Source organism: Schistocerca piceifrons, chromosome 1 (genome assembly GCF_021461385.2).
Source record: "Schistocerca piceifrons isolate TAMUIC-IGC-003096 chromosome 1, iqSchPice1.1, whole genome shotgun sequence".
NCBI lineage: Eukaryota > Metazoa > Arthropoda > Insecta > Orthoptera > Acrididae > Schistocerca > Schistocerca piceifrons.
Window position 1 is genome coordinate 102,050,362 of NC_060138.1, and position 17,653 is coordinate 102,068,014.

The following is a 17,653-nucleotide window of genomic DNA, read 5'->3' on the forward strand; positions in this document are numbered from 1 at the left end:
GAACTTCGTTCGAAGTTCAACAACATGACTTTCATTTATACAGATGGCTCTAAGACCAATGACGGGGTCGGGTGTTCCTTTATTGTCGGGGCACAAAGTTTCCAATACCGGCTCCATGGCCATTGTTCGGTCTTCACAGCTGAGCTCTTTGCCCTCTACCAGGCTGTTCTTTACATCTGCCGCCACCGACATTCTGCTTATGTCATCTGCTCAGATTCCCTGAGCGCCATCCAGAGCCTCAGTGATCCGTACCCGGTTCACCCTTTCGTACACCGGATCCAACGCTCTCTTCAGCAGCTGGTGGATGTCGGTACGCCGGTTAGCTTTATGTGGGTTCCTGGCCATGTCGGTATCCCTGGGAACGAAGCTGCAGATGCCGCGGCCAAGGCTGCGGTCCTCCAGCCTCGGACAGCTTCTTGTTGTGTCCCTTCGTCCGATTTTAGCAGGGTCATTTGTCGGCGCGTTGTGTCGCTGTGGCATGCCGATTGGGCTGCACTTACCGACAACAAGCTTCGGGCCTTAAAACCTCTTCCCGTAGCTTGGACGTCCTCCTCACGCCCTTCTCGGCGGGAGGAGGTCGTTTTAGCAAGGTTAAGAATTGGACACTGCCGGTTCAGCCATCGCCATCTGCTGACGGCTGCGCCGGCGCCGTTCTGCCCATGTGGGCACTTGCTGACGGTTAGACACATTTTAATGTCCTGTCCAGATCTTAACACACTGCGCCTCGATCTTAACCTGCCTAATACTTTAGATGCTATTTTAGCGGATGACCCACGAGCAGCTGCTCGTGTTCTTTGTTTTATCAATTTGACAAACCTCGCTAAGGACATTTGATGATGTTTTTTAATCCTATGCCTGTCAGTCTGTCTTTTATTGTGTTTTCCCTTTTAGTTGTTGTTGTCAACTTGTGCCTTGTGGTGCATTCTTAGAGTAGTCAGGGTGCTAATGACCATTGAAGTTGTGCGCCCGAAAACCACAAAAAAAAAAAAAAATTAAGTGTTTGACAAATGTGTACTTTTACATGGACAGCAGTGGTGTGAGAACAAGCTTGATATCGGGGACAAATTCCAAACCAAACTGAAGAAAACGAAAAGCAGTAGCAAGTCTGCTTAGTGGAAGAAAATTAAAGAACAGGGGCCATTGCAATGGGGAAACATAAGTCTTTAGAGAATGTTTTGGGACTACACAACATTGTGAATCCAAACATGACAGGACAAAATGAAGTCTCATACTTGAAAGGAGTTGCAGAAGACATTTACCAACCCTTTTTGTAAAGGATGTTGTGCAACCGAGAAATGCCAGTGCATTGAGGAAGTGCAACAGAAAAGAGGTGAATGAAAGAAGTATGACCAACTCCTGAAAGTGGTCCCTATAGCAGTTACGGAAGATCACCATGACCTTGCCTTTATCATACACCAGTTAGTGAGATAGGAAATATAGCATTTTATAGCAGCCAGAACTTGTTGGACCAAATAAGCAAGAGATAGCAGCCATGAATATCGACCACATAAATAAAGATTTAGTAGAGAATGTTGAAGAACGTAATAAGTCTGTAGCAGCAGTCTCCACCAGCAGTTGAACGTGTGAGAAGAATTGATACAGATGTAATGCCCATCATAAGCAGTCATTGACTGTAAAGGATCAGAGTTCCGTGAAATTATTCCAACAGGCACACATAACAAAAATTGCTCTTTGCAGCTTTTTTTTACTGTTAAAGGCATTGTTGTCCCGCCATCATTGAGACTAGTTGGTCCTAACTCTAAATGCATAGTTAAACTGTGAAGCTTTTGACTATTGCAAAAACAACTCAGGTTCACAAAAGAAATCTAAATGCCAGTGATGATCATGAATGTTGTAAGTGGTAAAGGAGAAGTTTGGATCACTAATTGTCAAGAACAGCCAGAACTCATCCCTAAAGGTATGTGCATAGGGACAGGCAAACCAGTCAAGGAAAGGCAGCCATTGCCAAAGAATTGAGCTCCACTGCCACTACAGACAGTGCAAGGGAGGAAGCTGTTACTGAATGACAGTAGGATCTGGCCTGACCGAGGATCAGGCCTGACCGAGGATCGACGTTGGCAAGTTTTTGCCATACTACACCAATTTTTGGTTGCTTTCAGTGTGTAGTAAAGGCAGACCAAGTGCCTCATAGTAAAACTCCATGTCAACAGTGGCAGTCATCAACCAGTTAGATAGTGCTTGTATAGGTCCCACCAGATGAATGAAAGATAATGTGGGGAGAAGTGGAGATGGTGTTGCAAAATGACATCGATGAACCTTCAGAGACATCAGTTGTCTCCTGTGGTTGTTGTGAAGAAGGATGTCACATGGTGTTTCTGCTTCAGGAGTATGTTGTCACATTGGTATACAAGAACAGTGGCAGTCACAAGGAATCTGCCCTCCAAGAAATCCTGTGGCTATACAAAACAGCAGGGATAGAGTTTGTCATTGCTGTATTAAATGATGATTATGCTAAATAGGAGAAGATCCACCATTGCTGGAAACCATATAAGCCTCTGGAGGAGGAGAGGAGGAGGAGGAGGAACTGCTGACCAAAGAACAAATCCAGTTAATTAATGGAACACCGTATGAGAGGAACCATGATCCAATGAGGTGGAAATGGTTGCTGGTCATCTCAGCTCATTTACGGGCAGCTGTCTTAAAGTTTTTACACAAAGCTGCAGAATCTGGTCAATTTGTCAAAACTCTAGACATAATCAGACGCAGGGTCACCAGCCACGTTACTGCCAATCTGTTACACTATTTGAGCTACTGTAAGGAATGCCAGCGACGGGACCATGTGCTGCACTCTGGGGCATCTGGTACCAATTCTGCTTGCAGAGATGCCACTCCAGTGAATTGGAATAGACTTCTTGGGGAGGCCCCAAAATTGACTAATGGGATTTGATGGATAATAGTCTGCAGATCCCAAAACTTCGGAAATTCGAAGATGTAATTTTAAAGCATGGAGCACCTCGTATCATCACTGATTGTGGAAAATTTTTCCAGTCTATAGTGTCAGAGGTGCTTTGACATTGTGACATCACTAATAGAATGACAACTGCTGAGCACCTATAGGTGATTAGTCTCAGAACCCTATTAGACATTGGCAAATAAGCTCTTGATGTATGTTCATGTCAAACAGTGTGGCTGCCAATCATGACATTCTCATAGAACACAGTGAAGCAAGACACTACAGGTTTCACTTAGTTTTTTGTCACAAGACCCAGATGACAATGAATACAGTGTTCCTATTTCAACTAGGTGATACTAGGGGTGACTTTGTGCAACACCTCACATGATCAGGATTGAAGAGGTAAGACAGTTGGCTCACATACAGACCCTGAACACCCTGCAGAAGGACTGAGGGTGCTCTAATGGTAAGCATTGCTCAGTGATTTATAGCCCCTGGGACTTTGTATGGATTTTTACATATGTGCGGAAAGTGGTGTAATTCAAGGAAACTGAAGGCCTGCTTGACGATTGCAAAGCTTTGCTGGGAGAGGTGACCTTTGAAGCTCATCATAGCAGAGATGTGTGATAACAGGACCAGAATGTGAGGATCTGTCAGCTCTGTCATACAGAGGACCATTGACAAGATTTAGATCCAGGGTGCTATAGTCAGTTGCAATGAGAATTTCTGAGACAGCAGGTTGCTCTTTCTTCATGAGTGGAAGCAATACCTCAAGCTGAGCTGTTTCTGCAGTTTGATGTAGCTGTTCATGTTTATAGCTGCTGTGGTGCAAGTTACCAGTTCAAAACCAACCACCAGCCATTATTTGTTGTGTGGTAGCTATCATTTCTGGCAGCATCTCACAATTTCTTGTTTGTAGTGAGTGTGCACATTAATGTGACCACTTGTTAAAAGCGTGAATAAGCACCTAGCGCTGTGTGGACTGCTTTGATATATGCAGGAAGAGTGTCTGTGAGGTTCTGGAAGGTACCAACAGGGATGTGGAGCCATGTCAATTTGATGCCATGGCTATCTGCACTGGGTTTCTCGGTTGAGGATGTTGTTGTTGTTGTTGTTGTTGTGGTCTTCAGTCCTTAGACTGGTTTGATGCAGCTCTCCATGCTACTCTATCCTGTGCAAGCTTCATCATCTCCCAGTACCTACTGCAACCTACATCCTTCTGAATCTGCTTATTGTATTCATCTCTTGGTCTCCCTCTACGATTTTTACCCTCCATGCTGCCCTCCAATGCTAAATTTGTGATCCCTTGATGCCTCAAAACATGCCCTACCAACCGATCCCTTCTTCTAGTCAAGCTGTGCCACAAACTTCTCTTCTCCCCAATCCTATTCAATACCTCCTCATTAGTTACGTGATCTACCCACGTTATCTTCAGCATTCTTCTGTGGCACCACATTTTGAAAGCTTCTATTCTCTTCTTGTCCAAACTAGTTATCGTCCATGTTTCACTTCCATACACGGCTACACTCCATACAAATACTTTCAGAAACGACTTCCTGACACTTAAATCTATATTCGATGATAACAAATTTCTCTTCTTCAGAAACGATTTCCTTGCCATTGCCAGTTTACATTTTATATCCTCTCTACTTCGACCATCATCAGTTATTTTACTCCCTAAATAGCAAAACTCCTTTACTACTTTAAGTGTCTCGTTTCCTAATCTAATTCCCTCAGCATCACCCGATTAAATTTGACTACATTCCATTATCCTTGTTTTGCTTTTGTTCATGTTCATCTTATATCCTCCTTTCAAGACACTGTCCATTCCGTTCAACTGCTCTTCCAAGTCCTTTGCTGTCTCTGACAGAATTACAATGTCATCGGCGAACCTCAAAGTTTTTATTTCTTCTCCATGGATTTTAATACCTACTCCGAATTTTTCTTTTGTTTCCTTTACTGCTTGCTCAATATACAGATTGAATAACATTGGGGAGAGGCTACAACCCTGTCTCACTCCTTTCCCAACCACTGCTTCCCTTTCATGCCCCTCGAATCTTATAACTGCCATCTGATTTCTGTACAAATTGTAAATAGCCTTTCGCTCCCTGTATTTTATACCTGCCACCTTCAGAATTTGAAAGAGTATTCCAGTTAACATTGTCAAAAGCTTTCTCTAAGTCTACAAATGCTAGAAACGTAAGTTTGCCTTTTCTTAATCTTTCTTCTAGATAAGTCGTAAGGTTAGTATTGCCTCACGTGTTCCAACATTTCTATGGAATCCAAACTGATCTTCCCCGAGGTCCGCTTCTACCAGTTTTTCCATTCGTCTGTAAAGAATTCGCGTTAGTATTTTGCAGCTGTGACTTATTAAACTGATAGTTCGGTAATTTTCACATCTGTCAACACCTGCTTTCTTTGGGATTGGAATTATTATATTCTTCTTGAAGTCTGAGGGTATTTCGCCAGCCTCTTGCTCACCAGATGGTAGAGTTTTGTCATGACTGGCTCTCACAAGGCCATCAGTAGTTCTAATGGAATGTTGTCTACTGGCGGGGCCTTGTTTCGACTCAGGTCTTTCAGTGCTCTGTCAGACTCTTCACACAGTATCTTATTTCCCATTTCGTCTTCATCTACATCCTCTTCCATTTCCATAATATTGTCCTCAAGGACATCGCCCTTGTATAAACCCTCTATATACTCCTTCCACCTTTCTGCCTTCCCTTCTTTGCTTAGAACTGGGTTGCCATCTGAGCTCTTGATATTCATACAAGTGGTTCTCTTCTCTCCAAAGGTCTCTTTAATTTTCCTGTAGGCAGTATCTATCTAACCCCTAGTGAGGTAAGCCTCTACATCCTTACATTTGTCCTCTAGCCATCCCTGCTTAGCCATTTTGCACTTCCTGTCGATCTCATTTTTGAGACGTTTGTATTCCTTTTTGCCTGCTTCATTTACTGCATTTTTATATTTTCTCCTTTCATCAATTAAAACCAATATTTCTTCTGTTACCCAAGGATTTCTATTAGCCCTCGTCTTTTTACCTACTTGATCGTCTGCTGCCTTCACTACTTCATCTCTCAGAGCTACCCATTCTTCTTCTACTGTATTTCTTTCCCCCATTCCTGTCAATTGTTCCCTTATGCTCTCCCTGAAACTCTCTACAACCTCTGGTTCTTTCAGTTTATCCAGGTCCCACCTCCTTAAATTCCCACCTTTTTGCAGTTTCTTCAGTTTCAATCTGCAGTTCATAACCAATAGATTCTGGTCAGAATCCACATCTGCCCCTGGAAATGTCTTACAATTTAAAACCTGGTTCCTAAATCTCTGTCTTACCATTATATAATCTATCTGATACCTTTTAGTATCTCCAGGATTCTTCCAGGTATGCAACCTTCTTTTATGATTCTTGGATATATGACATAAACAGTCCGACTGCGGTGGTCCCACAGGCTCTTAATTGCATTTAAATCTAGTGTGTTTGTTGGTCAGGGAAGTACGGTAAACTTATCCTGATGCTATTTGAACCACACACATACTCTACGAGCTTTGTGACGTGTTGCATTGTCCTACTGTTAGATGCCATCATGCCGAGGAAAAACAAACTGTATGTAGTGGTAGACATGGTCCCCAAGAATAGATGCATACTTTCATTGATCCATTGTGCCTTCCAGAATGACTAGATTGCCCTGGGAATGCCCTCTTGCCTGGACCCTGCTGACGATTGTGGTTTTCAGATGTTTCACGCAATACAAGACAATGGCCAACTGTCAGAGAATGTAAAAAACATAATTCATCTGAAAAGGTCATCTGTCACTACTGGATGAACATCCAGTTGCAGTATTGATGTGCAGATTCCAGCCTTCATCCTCAATGAACAGCAGTCAGTATGGGTGCATGAACCAGGTGCCTGTTACAAAGGCCTATATGCAGCAACATATGCTTAATGGTCATTGAGGAAACGCTGTTGGTTGCCACTTGGTTCATCCGGGCGGTCAGTTGCTCAACAGGTGAACATCTGTTTGCTCATACACACCTCTGCATCCATTGTTTACGCCTGTCATCTATGGTTCATGGTGCACCACAGTTACTTTGGCTCCAGGGTTTGGTAGTGCCATTTTGCCATACACTGTACAACCTTGGTGGCATGCGAACAGTGTACAAACTTAACCATTTTGGAAACGCTTTCACTCTTGACCCAAAAGCAAATGATATCAGATAAATCTCTGTTTCCGCATTACAACAATGAGTGCACTGTTTTCTGCATCTCCCCGACATGTGTTTATATACCCTCTTGACTGCCAATAGCAGCTGTACGAATACGGGGGTCTTTTGTAACATCGCCGAGAGACATAGTTCAGACAATGGCTAAATCATGTGTAAGTCCCTTACGGTCAATTCTAGCCAGTATCCTACTTTCTGTCGATATCAAGAGACACAGGAGGAGGCTGATTTTTTGATTACTGTTTCACCAACACCAAGGAATATAACCAACCTTTCTCTCTGCGGAGTTGGATTCTGCATTGCCAGTAGCTTGTGGTATGATGCCTGGAAAGGACCTGACAACAAACAGCGTGTTGAAACAGTTGGGCTCACAGTTGGAAGAGGTCCTCCTTCAGCTCTTTCATTAAATTTGGATGACGGCAGACTTTTCCAACTCTTGAAAAGAATCTGTTTTTACTTCAATTTTAAAAGCAAGAAAGGATCTGACTGACCTCAGTAGTTTTGTAGTATTAGCCTGACAAGCTGCATAGGAAAGACTCTGGAGCATATGGTCAATTGGTGCCTAGTGGATTCTTGAAACCAGGTCCCTTATTCATTCCCTCCCAGTATGGATTCAGGAGGTATCACTCTAGGCTCGATAACCTGACCCTGCTCGAAAAGTAATTCAACAAGCTTTCCTTCATAAACAACACCTTATTGGTGTTCTGTGGTGTTCTCTTTGGTTTGGAAAAGGCCTATAATATTACCTTGAGTCATAATATTTTGTCGCAGCTCTATCAGTGGGGATTCCGTGGATTTCTACCCGCTTAATACGCTCCTTCCCCTCGCACAGGTATTTTAGATGCAAGGTTGGGAATTTACTGTTTGATTGTTTCATGCAATGGAATGATGTCTCTCAAGGGAGCATTTTAAATTTCATGACATTTGTCATTGCAGCAAACAATATTACATTCGCAGCATGATGTCCCATACTGTGTTCCTTGTTGTGGATGGCTTCTCCATCTTCTGTGCATCCTCCAACCTCATGGTGACTATTTGGCAATTGTAACTGATAATCAGGCAGTTGAAGGAATGGTCTTACACTGCAGATTTTAAGTTCCCTTAGGAGAAAACCGTTTGTGTTGATTTCAGTCATTCCCACTCTCTTTTTAATTTACCCATTTTAAGACTGGGGGATACCATACTCATTTTTGAGGAAAAGGTGAAGTAACTTGGCCATATTTTTGATAAGAAGCTAACGGCTGCCACACCTTAGAGAACTGAAACTGAGATGTCTTAAGGTCATAAACATCCTTAAATACAGGAGCTGACAGGACACATCTGCTCCAACTTTATAAGGTCTTCGTGCGGCCCCAGCTTGAATATAGATGCCAGATTTATGGTTCAGCAAAGCCTTTATACCTTAAAATGCTGGATGCAGTTCACCACGATGGTATTAGGCTGTCAACAGGGGCCTATCGCATGAGCCCTGTTGTTAACTTGTATGCGGAGGCTGGTGAGCTTCCACTGTCTATTCAGTGTCTTCTTTTCATGGTATGCCAAGCAGATAGGGCTTTGTCCATTCGTATATTGTCAGCATTCAGCGACATTGCACAGCCACCACCGGAGTAACTGTTCAGTCATTGCCCACAGGCAACAAGGTCATTTGGGGTCTGTGCAAAGGAGAACCTTGAGCTTTCCAAAACCACCGGGGCAGACTTCCTCCAGCTTATGGGGCTGCTACCTCACCCCTTTCTGCTGCTCAGTGACTTTAATGTGCACCATCACCTCATGGGCTCTCGCAGATCCAGTTTGAGAGGCACCCTTTTGGCTGACCTTCTTAATCGACTTAACCTCTTCTGCCTTAATACAGGACCACCCACATTCCTTTCAGACTCCACACATACCTATTCTTGTTTAAATCTATCCTTCTGCACTGCCCAGCTTCGAGTGGTCCATTCTCTTTGACACATACTCAAGCGACCATTTCCCGTGTGCTATGCCTTTGCTGACTCCTACCCCACCTATGTGCGCACCCAAATGGCAGCTTGTTTCGGCCAATGGGAGGCTTTACTCCTCCCTGGCGACCTTCGACGAACACATTTCCCCAGTTCTGATGATCAGTTGGAACATCTTACAAAAGTTATCCTTACCGCTGCTGAACGTTCCATTCCTCGCACTTCCTCTTTACCGTGCTGTGTCCCGGTCCCTTCGTGGACTGAAGTGTGCAGTGATGCAATTCGCACGCATACACACGCTCTCCATATTTTTAACTGTCATCCTATGATGGCAAACTGTCATCCTATGATGACAAACTGTCATCCTATGATGGCAAACTGTCATCCTATGATGGCAAACTGTCATCCTATGATGGCAAACTGTCATCCTATGATGGCAAACTGCATTCATTATAAACAGGTGTATGAACAGTGTCGTTGCATTCTTCAGGATAGCTAAAAAGCTACCTGGGTTTCATTCACTACTTCTTTTAACAGTTCCACTCCCTATTCTGTTGTGTGGGCCAACCTCCGACAGCTCTGTGGGACCAAGATCCATTACCACTTTTCGGCCTAACAGTAGCAAATGAGGTCATTGTGGACCCAATAGCTATCTCCATTACCTTGGGCTGCCATTTTGCAGAGATTTTGAGCTGCTCCCACTATCATCCTGCCTTCCTCCATCGGAAACGAGCAGAGGAGATTCGGGCAGTACCCGTCTCTTCCCAGAATCGTGAGTACTACAATGCCACCTTTAATGTGAGGGAGTTAGGTCATGCTCTCACTTCAACCCGATCCTCCGCCCCAGCCCCAGACGCTGTTCACTTCCAGGTGTTTCAAAACCTTTCACTTGCGGGCAAGCACTTCCTGCTTAATACCTGCAACTGCATCTGGGCAGAGGGCACGTTTCCGAGACGCTACGTGAAGCCACTGTTGTACCTATACCTAAGCCTGGTATGGACAAACACCTTCCTTCTAGCTACTGCCCCATTTCTCTCACCAGCTGTATTTGTAAGATGATGGGACATATGATTATGCCCAGAAGGGGTATGGTGACTTGAATCTTGCAATTTACTAACCATTGCACAGTGTGGATTTTGAGTGCGCCATTCTGTGCTTGACCCGTCTTGTAACTTTGTCCACTCATGTCATGAGTGGTTTCCTGCAGAAGTCCCAGACTGTGGTCGTGTTTCTCAATTTGGTGAAAGCCTGCAACACCTGCTGGAGGGCTGGTATCCTCCATACTCTTTACACGTGTCATTTCTGTGGCCGCCTGCCCCATTTCCTTCAGGAATTTTTAAAAGACCAAGTTTTCAAGGTCCGTGTGGCTTTTTCCTTGTCAGACACCTTATCAAAGAAAATGGTGTGCCTCAAGGTTCGGTCCTAAGCGCCGCCCTCTTTGCTATCGCCATTAACCCTATTATGGCCTGTCTCCCACTGGGCATCTCTGGCTCCTTTTTCGCGGACGATTTTGTGATCTATTGCAGTTCTCCACGGACTTGTCTCATTGAGTGGTGTCTTCAGCACTGTCTCAGTTATCTTTAGTCATGGAGCATCGACAGTGGCTTTCATTTTTCCACTGACAAAACAGTTTGTATGAATTTCTGGCAGCACAATTGGTTACTTCCACCATCTTCACATCTTGGGCCTGTTGCTCTTCCGTACGTTGAAACTACGAAATTCCTGGGGCTCATGATCGATAGGAAACTTCCTTGGTACTCCTACGTGTCTTACCTGGCAACCCACTATGTGCGGCCCCTCAGTGTCCTAAGTGTCCTCAATGCCACCCTCCTCTGTTTGTACAAGTCCCTTGTCCGTTTGAAACTAGACTATCGGTGTTTGTTCTATGCATCTGCACAGCCATTCCTCTTACGCCGTCTCAATACTAGCCACCCTCATGGTATGTTTGGCCACTGGCACATTTTTACACTAGCCCGCTTGCGAGTCTGTATGCAGAAGCTGCCGAACTACTGCCGTCATACCGTCTCCTCAGCGGACATGCATGCTGTTTGTCTGCCATGAGTGGGCACCCATCCGATGCCTCCTCCTTTGATGACTCCTATTTCCAGTATGAAGCACGTACCTCTTCCCTTTTACCTCCTGGACCTGCAACTTTCCTGGTGGGTGTAAACCCTTCATTCGCTTCCTAAGGACACTACTCCAGCATCTATCTATTGTCTTCAGTTTCACCACCTTTGCAAGGAACTTGAGATGTTAACTTGGTGTAGATGGCTCTCGGACTGACCATGGTGTTGGATGTGCCATTGTCATTGGCGCAGAAATTTTTGGGTATCGGTTTCTGGAACACTGCTCAGTATTTACAGCAGAGATGTTCTCCCTGTATCAGAGCACATGGTATATATGGTGTCACAGGCCTTCCAATTGCGTCATCTGCTAGACTACTTCAGTGCCCTTCAGAGCCTGTGTGTGCTGTACACTGTCCATACTGTAGTGCAATGGGTCCAGGAGAGGTGTCACTTGATCACTCGTGATTAAGCCACTGTGATGTTTATGTGGGTTCCTGGTGACACCAGTCTGACAGGAAACAAGGCTGCTGACACTGCTGGCAAGGCTGCAGGCCTCTTACCTTGGCCTGATTGTTCTTACATTCCTTTCAGTGATCTGTGTGTTGCCACCTGTCAGTAGGTGGTGTCACTTTGGCATTACCACTGTTCCTCTCTTCAAGCTCCGTGTTATTAAGACTCTCCCAGCATCTTGGACGACCTCCTCTCGACCCTCTTGCCACCAAGAATTCATTGCGTATTGGGCACTGTCTTAGCCGTCACCATTTGGTTCTACCCCCACCACTTTGTGAATATTGCGCTCATCTTTTGACGGTCCACCATTTCCTGACAGAATCCCCTTTTTTAACAGCTTATGTTCCTGTTTATGTTTGCCATCTGCGTTATCAGCCATTTTAGCAAATGACACGCAGGCTGTCGACCGTGTTTTACTTTTTATCAGTCATAGCAATATGGTGAAGGCCATGTAATTTTTAGTTCTGGACCTCTGTCTCTTGAGGGCGTATTTTATAGATCTAGCTCCACGTCACTGTTTTTCGCTGTCTTTTCTTCTGTTGATTGGGATTGACGTGTAGTCATTTTTAACTCCTCTCTTTGTCTTTGTGTTCTACAGTTTTGACATGGGTGCATATGAGCCTAGTTGTTTTTGTGCCCTAAAACAAAACAAAACAAGGTCCAAAGCCAGGGGCTGAGTAGTGCATTCCCCTGGCAACTACAAAGGCACAGATTACTTTTAGAACTGAATGCTTACAGGAACACTGCACCCCAGACTATATTTTTACAATTAAATTTAACGAGATTTTACATCGCCACCCAGATTTCATTACTGTTTACACAGATGGGTCTAATCAGCAAGAATTTTGCGGTTGTTCCCTCGTGTTCCCCAACATTGTCATCAGAATAGGGCTCCCCGAGCGATTTTCAGTTTATTATGAGGAATTGTTTTTCATCCTGAGGGCAGTAAAGCAGATGAGATGGTGTCATGACAAGAAATTCCTTATCTGCTCAGACTCTCAAAGTCCCCTTCTCGCTATTGGACAGACGTACCCAGATCAGATGCTGCAAGAAGTGCAGGTTGCTCTCCTTCTCATGCAAAGGCAAGATAAGGAAATCATTTCGTGTTGTTGAGAGGACACACAGGGATTTGGGGAAATAAACTTGCTGATGAGGCTGCCAAGATGATGTGCTATCTTCCTCCTGCTTGCTGTGCAGTCCACCTGGAGGCTGTCACTTCATTGTGGCCAGGAAGGTCATGTATTAGTGGGAGGGTCAGTGGCTGAAAGTGAGGAATAATAGACTAAATTCCATAAAAACCTCAGTGCAACTGTGGTTTACCACCTGCCCACGACAGTCTGAAGAAATAACCCTTAAACGGCTAGGAGTGTGAGTTGCCCATTGGCACATGGCTTCCTCATACATCAGAAGGAGCCCCCAGTATGTCAGAGATGTGGGACACAGCTATCAATATGAAATATTTTAAATGAGTGTGGGTTTTTTTGACATGAGGCTTGAACTGGATCTCCCATGAAACCTGCCATGTGTTTTAACTGATAATGCGACTAGTGTTGTTCGTATTTTAAGATTTTGTATGGTGTCTGGAATTCTTCGCAAAATATTGGGTGTGAGATTTTAAAGGGTCAGAGTGGCCGGGTGACTCATTATTTATAAGTTGTCATCCAGCCACAGTTATCTCTTTTTTAACAATATTTTTACAATTATTTTACTCATGGTTTCATCTTTGATTTTAACCATGTTAGTTGGTATCTCATTAACACAAGGGCACTGATGACCTTGTTGTATAGCGCCCCCAGCCACAAATAATCATTAAATACCATCCACTGCTTGTGCTGCCACTTGCTGTCTGTGAACATTGACGTTGGGCATAGGCGGTGGTCACATTGATGTGACTGGGCAGTGTGTATCTTAGAATATTTAATGTTAGTGCAATTTGCAGCACTCTGCATATATCAGTTCAGTTCTTTTCAGGCTGTACATAGGTGTCCATAACGGACATGCTTTCAGTGCTAAATGTTGTACTTCATTTACAATCCCATTTTCAGATTTCGATTTGATTCTGGTTATGATGGAACAATATGCTGGCTGTATATGAGAAAGCACAATTTGACTATTTCCCTCAACCATCCATATGATAATCCTTAATGAACACAAACATACGTAGCTTGTTATTATCTGAGTCATGATAGCAACCTCATCCAATTATTATTTTTGCAGGGGAGGACCTCCTGGCAGAGGTGGCCCTGGACCTGGTGGACCTGGTGGACCTGGAGGGCCCGGAGGACCTGGAGGTCCAGGTGGTCCTGGTGGTCCCCACGATTTTGGACCACCACCTGGAGGGCCCGGCCCAGGCCCGCGTGGACCCCCTCCTGGAGGACCACATGGACCACCCCCAAGATTTAGGGGAAGAGGGTTCGGTCCCAGAGGGCCCCCTTTCAGAGGTCCACCTCCGCCACACTTCGGTGGTCCCAGAGGGCCTCGGTTTAGAGGTCATCCTCCCTTTGACCCCAATTGGGGACCTATGCCGCCTCCTGGAATGCATCCCCATCCTCATATGATGGGACCACCACCTGGAATGGTAAGATGTAAATTATTTATTTGTGTTTGTTTGGAAGAAAGTGATGTAAAAGATGGCTGATGATGCCATGGTGTATGGTAAGATGTCGAAGTTGAGTGACAGTAGAAAGATGCAAGGCGACTTGGACAAAATTTCCAATTGATGTGATGAATGGGAGCTTGCCCTAAATGTGGAAAAATGTAAGTTAAAGCAGATGAGTAGAAAGATCAAACCTATAATGTTCATATACAGTACTGCTAGTGCCCCATTTGACACAGTCAAGTTGTTCAGACATCTGGGTGGAATGTTGCAAAGCGATATGAGATGGAACTAGTGTGTGAGAACGGTGGTAGGGAAGGCAAATGGTCAACATTGCTTTAGGAAATAGTTCACCTGTAAAGGAAATGTAAGGGTCTTTCCATGTCAAGTGGTCTAAGGGTCCCCACTCTACCATCTACAATTTTGATGAAATTTTTACAGGATGTACATATAGACTTTACATAAAGCACTGCCAAATTACAGCTTCATAAATAGTATGATGGGGCCACTAGCCACCTTTTCGTGAAGGCTCGTTTTTTGACATTACGGCTGAAATGAGTAAAGATAAACTTCGTTTTACCATTTTTCAGGATCTAAGAGACCTGTCGTGCTGAAACTTTGTGATCCTGTTCAACTTTTTGGGTACAATAGCTTAGTTGTAGTACAAAACGTCAAACTATGGTAAAGTCATCATAGTGTGCTATCAGAGTGGCTCATAAATCTTGTCATGACAAATTTTGGGTATACTTTATTGCCTTTTCTGAAGCTGATACTTTAGTTATCTGCAACCTGTCAGCATGTAATAAAGCTCTGCAAGTGGCATCCACATTGCTCATATAATAACTGAGTTATCCGAGCTCACCTTGTCTGATCAGAAAAAGTTTTTATTTTGGAGACAAACCAGTTTAGTGTCAACAATGTTTAGTGTCAACAATGAAGTTTGGTGACATGCTTCAACAATCAGTCTGAAGAACACTTGTTTTGTGAAGACTGTTCAGCTGTTGTGTGTGCCTTTTTAAATGATGTAAAGTGTATTGTCGTTGCTGGATAAACTTCTTTTTTCGGTAAGTAAAAATTATTTCAAGGTACGGGGTGACTCTTTAGAAATGTTTATCATGTTGTTTAATTTTTTTTCTGTTGTATTCTCAAGGAAGTTCCCATTATCAATGTTAGTTTAATATTTTTCAGTTGGAAATATACACCACTTCTACTTTATCTAATATTGAAACAAATGGCAATTGGAAGCATAAATTTAATGGTAGTGTAATGGATATCAATGAGGTTTCATTACCATTTGTCATTGGCCTTGCAGATAATTCTGCATGTCATCTGAAAACATACACACATCAACTAGGCTTAATTTCAATCACAGAATTTTCAGTAGAGCAACAGGAATTAATAAACCAAAGAAGTGAGAGATGTCTTACAGAAAATGCACAGATATGCTTTCATCACAAAGCAATACTTATGGACAAATATGACTTAGATCTTGTTGTAATCCTTTTGGTGCAAAGAACCATTCTGTTAAAAAGGGTTTACGGATTGTCAATGTGGAAACAGCAAAACATTTGCAAGCCGTGACTAAGAGCAATGTGAAACCTGGTCAGAAGATCTGTCCAACTTCTTTTAGCAAAGAAAGCAGAAAAATCAGTCAACTTCAAACCAGACAGAATATGAAGCATATCCAGAAGTTTCAATTGATTCAAGTGAAACTGCTTTTGGGGTATTCCCTTTAAAATTTCAGAGAGTATCAAAAAGGGATGTGAAAGGTTACGCAAAACGAAAAATAAGCGAAGCTCAAGAGGCAATTGCAAATAACATTGCTGCTGCTGGAGGATTTGCCCCAAAAGTTCTTCAAACACCTAATACATGCAAGACATGTCATGATAGTGAAGATTATAAGCAGCTGATTAAAGAATTGAAATATAAGTTGCAATTATCAAAGCAGCCTGAAAAGTTGCAAATACTGACATTAGTACCACAAAGCTGGACTATAAAAGAGACAATGTAAGAATTTGGTGTTTCAGAGAGGATGGTAAAAGCAGCTAGGAAGTTACAGGCAGAAAATGATGTATTAGCTCTGCCAAAGAACAAGTGTAGCAAGATGATTTCAGATGCCGTAAAAGAAAGAGTGGTAACTTTTTTTCAGAATGAAGAATTTAGCTGAATTTGTCCAGGTAAAGAACAAAAGACTGTGCATCAATTAGAATAGAAGGAAAGAAAGCTTTCATGCAAAAATATCTTCTTCTCAATAATTTGAAAGAAATGTTTGCTGCATATCGACTTCAGCATGGGTCTGAAATTGGATTTTCCAAACTTTGCGAATTGAGGCCAAAGTGGTGCATCACTGTGGTTGCTGCAGGGACCCACTCAATCTGTGTTTGCACTTCACACCAAAATGTGAAACTGATGCTTGCTGATTGCTAAAACAGTGTGTGATTTGGAATCCAAAGACTGCATGCTTCATCGCAGTGAAATCTGTCTGGGAAAAGAACTACTGGAACAGTTTTTAGAAAGTAGTTTTCAAGACAGTGATCTAGATGATACCATTGGGTTCAAACATTGGTTGCACACTGATAAAGATACAATAGAAACCAAGCAGATGACCACCTAGGATTTTATTGAAGATATGATTTCAAAAATTGACAAACTTTCCACTTATCATTTTGTTGCAAAGCACCAGAGCAAGCATAAAAGAAAGCTGTAAGCCAACTGAACTGATCATATTAATGAACTTTGCTGAAAATTATTCCTTCATTGTCTAGGATGCTGCTCAAGGTTTTCACTGGAATAACAGCCAGACAACTTTACACCCATTTGTTGTGTACTTCAGAAATAACATGGACATCAACAGCATCAGCTACTGTTTAATAAATGACGGCCTGAAACATGATACAATTGCTGTACATGCCTTTATAGTGCAATTAATAGAAGATCTAAAGTCTCTCCTTGAAAAAATAACACACATTTACTACTTCAGTGACGTGTCTACAGTGCTGTACAAGAACTTCAAAAATTTTCTGAATATCTGCCACCATCAAAATGACTTTGGAATCTCAGCTGAATGGAACTTCTTTGCTACAAGCCATGGAAAATCTCTATGTGATGGAATTGAAGGAACTGTAAAGCACCTGGCAGTAAGAGCAAGCCTTCAGAGACCAGCTGAGGATCAGATTTTGACACCAACTGATTTGTTTAAATACTGTACAAAGATGATCAGAGGAATCAAATTTATTTTTGTTTCAAAAGAAGAAATTGAAACATTAAAAACTGAGCAGGAAGCAAGGTTCAAAAAATGGCTGTACAGTATCAGGAACAAGAGAGAATCACCGTTTTGTGCCATTAAATGAAAAGCAAGTTTGTATTAGAAGAGTATCCAATGACACAGTTTTTTTGTGGCAAATGTTGA

The 17,653-nt window shown here is 43.0% G+C and overlaps 1 protein-coding gene across 1 annotated transcript in view; it reads left to right on the plus strand.

The window, feature by feature from the left end:
* Positions 1-17,653, plus strand: part of LOC124714903 (transcription elongation regulator 1) — a 255,985-nt gene that overhangs the window by 45,056 nt on the left and 193,276 nt on the right. The window contains exon 2 of the mRNA XM_047243059.1: positions 13,866-14,226. Coding sequence (XP_047099015.1) covers positions 13,866-14,226 — 361 coding nt within the window. The remainder of the gene's footprint in view (positions 1-13,865; positions 14,227-17,653) is intronic.